Source organism: Cnephaeus nilssonii, assembly GCF_951640355.1.
Source record: "Cnephaeus nilssonii genome assembly, chromosome: 17".
NCBI classification, from domain to species: domain Eukaryota; kingdom Metazoa; phylum Chordata; class Mammalia; order Chiroptera; family Vespertilionidae; genus Cnephaeus; species Cnephaeus nilssonii.
In genome coordinates this window covers 7,389,254-7,393,855 of record NC_137088.1, presented here as the reverse complement: position 1 = coordinate 7,393,855, position 4,602 = coordinate 7,389,254, and the positions used below count along the sequence as shown (strand labels likewise).

Below are 4,602 nucleotides of genomic sequence, written 5' to 3'. Positions count from 1 at the left end.
CCGCCCAGCTCCAGCCACAGGAGTTACAATCCTGTGATTTTCCCAGGGTTCTCTGGCGTTTGCCACTACGGGCTGCTCTGCCAGGCACCGAGGGGACCATTGCTCCACGTGTGCCAGAGCTGCCTGGGTCCTGTGGCTGCGCCCGCCCGCAGTGGGAGGCTTGGAAGTGGGAAGAGCTGTTTTAACCTTTATAATAAACTGTCAACAGTAAGTTCTATGATGAGCTGTTCCAGTAAATTATCAAGTCTCAGGAGGCAGTCCAATTTATAGCTGGTCACTCAAAAGGCCTGGGACTTGTGATTTTATCTCAAGTGGGAACAGACCTTTAAATCTGTGGGTCTGATACTAACTCTTGATAGTCAAGTGTCATAATTGAACTGGTTGTGGAGGATAAAGCCCATATTTACTATAAGACAGTCATAGAAGGACAAAAATAATACAGACAAGTAAACAAAGTCTATCAATCATGAAGCCTTACTGGAAGAAACACTAGAGGATGCAGTAAGGGAAACCCAGAAAATGAATCCAAGAGCAGTAAAACCAAGAAACCAGTAAGATCGCTTACTTAGGCCTACTAAATGGCACTAACACCACTTAGACCAGTGATTTTCAACCTTTCTCATCTCATAGCACACATAAATAACTAAATGATGTGGCACGCACACACAAAAAAAGGGTATAATTTTGATTCTCTAGACATTATAAAATGTTTAAAAGTTAAACAGATACAAGATGTATTTCCCAAACCCTCACACAAGGACAGGTAACCTGAAATTGCCTACATTTCCTTTTATCACAGAAGCTATTACACTATTATCATTTGACTATTAATACCAAGCCAAAATGATAGGCAACCAGAACTTGTATATTACTTACTAAACCCTCAAGCATCCACAGCTGCTAGAATCTTATGTTTTATACGGGAAATATATTTGTACAAGGAAATAAAACAAAAACCACCTGATGTTCTAATTATCATTTCCCATGAGAACATTAACTAGTTACCACTTAGTGTGATGGCTTTATACTATCTGAAACCAGGCAGAACCAGATAAAGGAACTGATTTTCGAACAATGACATCAACCATCCTACTATCGGTATACTTCACAATCCCTGCCCTAGCAGCAGACTTTCACCCACAGTAAGCAGATGCCAGTGTGTTAAAAAGAACCTTTATTATACGTTTATAGTCGCCCCTCGTGTTCTCATGCTTTCTTGCCAGATGCCTTGGGAGCAGCAGGTGCTTTCTGGGCTGGGGCTTTCGGACCCTTTTGAGCTTTTGGAGGCGCTGCAGCCTTCTGGCCTGCAGGTTTCTGGGCGGGAACCTTCTGGGCTGGAGCCTTCTTGCCTGCAGCGGTCACCTTTTTTGCTGGAACCTTTGCAGCAGCTGCTGCAGCTGCAGCGGCACCTTTAGCAGCGGGTGCTTTTTTGGGAGAAGCTTTCAGGAGAGCTGCCTTTTGAAGCTTCCTAACTTCAAGCTTGATTATTCGGTTCCTCTGAAAAATTTCAATGTAAGTATATTTACAACATATGCATACAAAAACTGTCATATATGTACATATGATGTATAAGAGAAAACCCTAATGTCTTAGACCCTCATATAATCAATCAACTTTGCTCTACTAAGCTTGGGCAAACAAAATTACCATAAACAAGTTTAGGGTTAAAACATAATCCTGTACTAATTTTAAAAACTTACCATTTTCTTTGCCTTCATTACTTTGTAACGATCAAAATCTGTCATCTTGGCTTTCTGTAAAAAACAACACAAAATTCTTATACCACCTTCCAACCCTCCAAAAAAGGTCAGAATTCAAATGCCTATAAGTTATTACCTTTTCTCTGGCTTCAATCTTCTTGGCCCATCTTGTGGCTGCCCATTTTGTATTGATATCTGCCTTCTCCCAGGCTTGTCGAACATACTTCTGGCGGGCACTAGAAAGAGACAAGACTAGAGATGAAGAAATCAGCTTTGAAGCAACACAAACCCAAGGGCAGCTTTCGCCCTCTGAAAAGCAGAACTGATCCCCCTCAGGTTAAAAAGCATAAGCAAAATAATCCCAGAAGTGCCCTTCCATTTGTTGTACTCTGGCTCTCGTCTCTAGAGAACCACCACCTGGCACACCACACCTTTGGATGTCTTACAATCTCAAACACACAATAAACCCAGCATAGTTTAAAGTAAACTAGTAGTTACAGTAGGTGTCCCACTACACCCGTCAGTGCAGTTGAGATAACTGTACAGTAACATAGTAGTTAACGTCCATAGTCTACATCAAGCATGTCAAGAAAGAATTAATGATTTTCTCAATTCCGTGTAAGTAGCTGGGAATAGAACCACTTCAAGCAGCTGTCACGAAATGATGCATATTTTTAAAAAATCCTCACCCGAGGATATTTTTCCCATTGATTTTTTTAAAGAGAGACTGGAGGGGAGGAGTGGGGGGTAGAGAAACGTTGATGTGGTTGCCTCCCATACTTGCCCCTACTGGGGCCAGAGATCAAGCATGCAACTCAGGTCCATACACTTGACTGGGAATTGAAACCGGAGACCCTTTTGTCAGCAGGCCGACACTTACCACTGAGCAAAACTAGCTAGGGCAGTTAAATACTTCTGATACATAGGAAACATTCAACTAAGGATAACAAAGAGTATTGGAAGAGACAAGAATTCATATGTTTGTTTTGGAGCTAAAAGTGATTAAAATATGAACAGGAAACCAGAATTCCTAAAAAAGGTCTTTGTTGTGTAAATTCTGAGAGGTACAAACAAACGATGGCTAATCTGCATACAGGCAGAGCGAGAGGACTACCGATCACAGCACATTTAAAGGGAAATGATGCCCGTCTACTACACTGGAAGTCTTCTGAATTGCCTCCATTCTTCAACACTGTTCACTCTATTCTCAAGGGAAAACTAGTCAAACAACAAAATCTTTTTTAAAAAATTAAACCAAGAAAATGTTCTCTAGCGCAGTGGTCGCCAACCGGTGGTCCACGGACCACTGGGGGTCCATGAGGTCCGAAAGGGTGGCCACCCTGCTCTAGCATAAACAAAGCTGGGAGGTGGATTTTACCTGTGTGGGAACTTAAGGATGAAGTCAGTGAGCTGCATGCATTTGAAAGGCATAGCCTGTCTCCTTACTTGAGTGCAAGGTCCATCGACCAAAGCCTAGAATACAGAAAATCAAGACCTCAGTGCAAAACCTAACAGCATTCAACAGGATAGTCTGTACAACATATCCTTTCAAAACCCAATCCCTATTTAAATGCCTTTTTAGATGTTTAAATTATTAGCAGTAGTCCAACCTATTACCTAACTACATATAATTTACTTGACAAGTTTAAGTCTTCAATCCTCACATTCCCAATCAACAACTTTATGTTCATTCACAGCCTCTGGTCAATCCCTTTTAAGTTTGTGGTTCTCAATACTGACAATAGCAAACGAGGGCTTTCTACATGCCTGGCTTGTTCTCAACTCGCTTTATACGTGTATATAGTAGCTCATTAAAACCTCACCAATGTTTTGCCCACACTTAAAGGTTCTGGCTAGCTTAAGCGGCAGAGGTATTACTCAAACCCAGTAGCACTGTGGCCAACTCAAATCTGTGCTTGAAAACCCCTCAACACCCAAACTAAAATAAAGCCATCACCCACCCACAGAACTCCTACCTCCGGGGGCCGCTGGGATCATTACTGCGTACCATCCACTGCCATGTCAAGTGTGACACTTTCCTTACACTTACCCTGTTCTGATCGATAACATCTACGATCGCGACCAGCTTCCCGGCATGAGGACCAAAGGAGACGTAGGCCACCCGGCCAACCTCCACGAAGCGCCTGAACACCTAAAATGGGCCGGGGGGAGGAAAACGAAACTAATTAAAATTTATCCACATTTATAAGGTCCTGCAGTTTAAAGGCAGAGAGGCTCAGAACAGAGAAAAAGAACGTAGAGGGCAACACCCCTCCCCAAGTGCCACGGGTCGACCTGGATAACCCAAATTCGCAGAGGCGGGGACGGCGGCAAAAGCCGGAGTCTCGCCGACTTCCACCGCCCCGCCCGCCAGTCCCAGCCCCGCCAGGCCGCCGGCCCTCCAGCTTCGGCGGCGGCTGCGCGCACGCGTGGCCCAGGCGCGCCGGGCCTGCCGGGCCCTCCACGCGCTCACCGACCGCGGGCCCGGGAAGCCCGCAAACGACGTGCTCCATTCGCCCGGGAACCCTCACCATGCGCTACGTAGGGCCCGCTGGGCGCCATTCCGCGCCCCCGCCCAGGCGGTGGTGCAGCTGCATGGCTGCCAGACCCCGGAGCCCGCAACAGTGATACTCACCATGTTGGCGGCGCTCGGCGAGAAGGAAAGAGGCCCACCCAACCGTGCGCATGTGTAGGAAGCCGCCCCGCCCCTGCGCTGAACGGAACGCCGACGTGGGCGCTGATTGGTTAGAGCCGGGGCGTGCGTGCGCACTCGCGCGCATGCTCACTGGGAAAACATGGCGGAGCCGGCAGGAGCGTGGACGATTTTTCGCTCAAGCCCGGCAATGAGCTCGCCTTCGGTGATCCGGCGCTCGAGTGGCGGAAGGGAAGGGCCTCTCTTCGT

The 4,602-nt window shown here is 46.3% G+C and overlaps 1 protein-coding gene across 1 annotated transcript; it reads right to left on the bottom strand.

Moving 5' to 3' along the window:
• Window positions 1-1,157: 1,157 nt before the first annotated feature.
• RPL14 (ribosomal protein L14) lies at window positions 1,158-4,391 on the bottom strand. The gene is made up of 6 exons (XM_079795415.1): window positions 4,336-4,391; window positions 3,751-3,852; window positions 3,079-3,173; window positions 1,837-1,936; window positions 1,701-1,754; window positions 1,158-1,497 (listed from the first exon to the last, which is right to left on the bottom strand). The coding sequence occupies exons 1-6, from the start codon at window positions 4,336-4,338 to the stop codon at window positions 1,207-1,209; spliced, it is 645 nt and encodes a 214-aa protein (XP_079651541.1). The 5' UTR covers window positions 4,339-4,391; the 3' UTR covers window positions 1,158-1,206.
• Window positions 4,392-4,602: the final 211 nt, after the last annotated feature.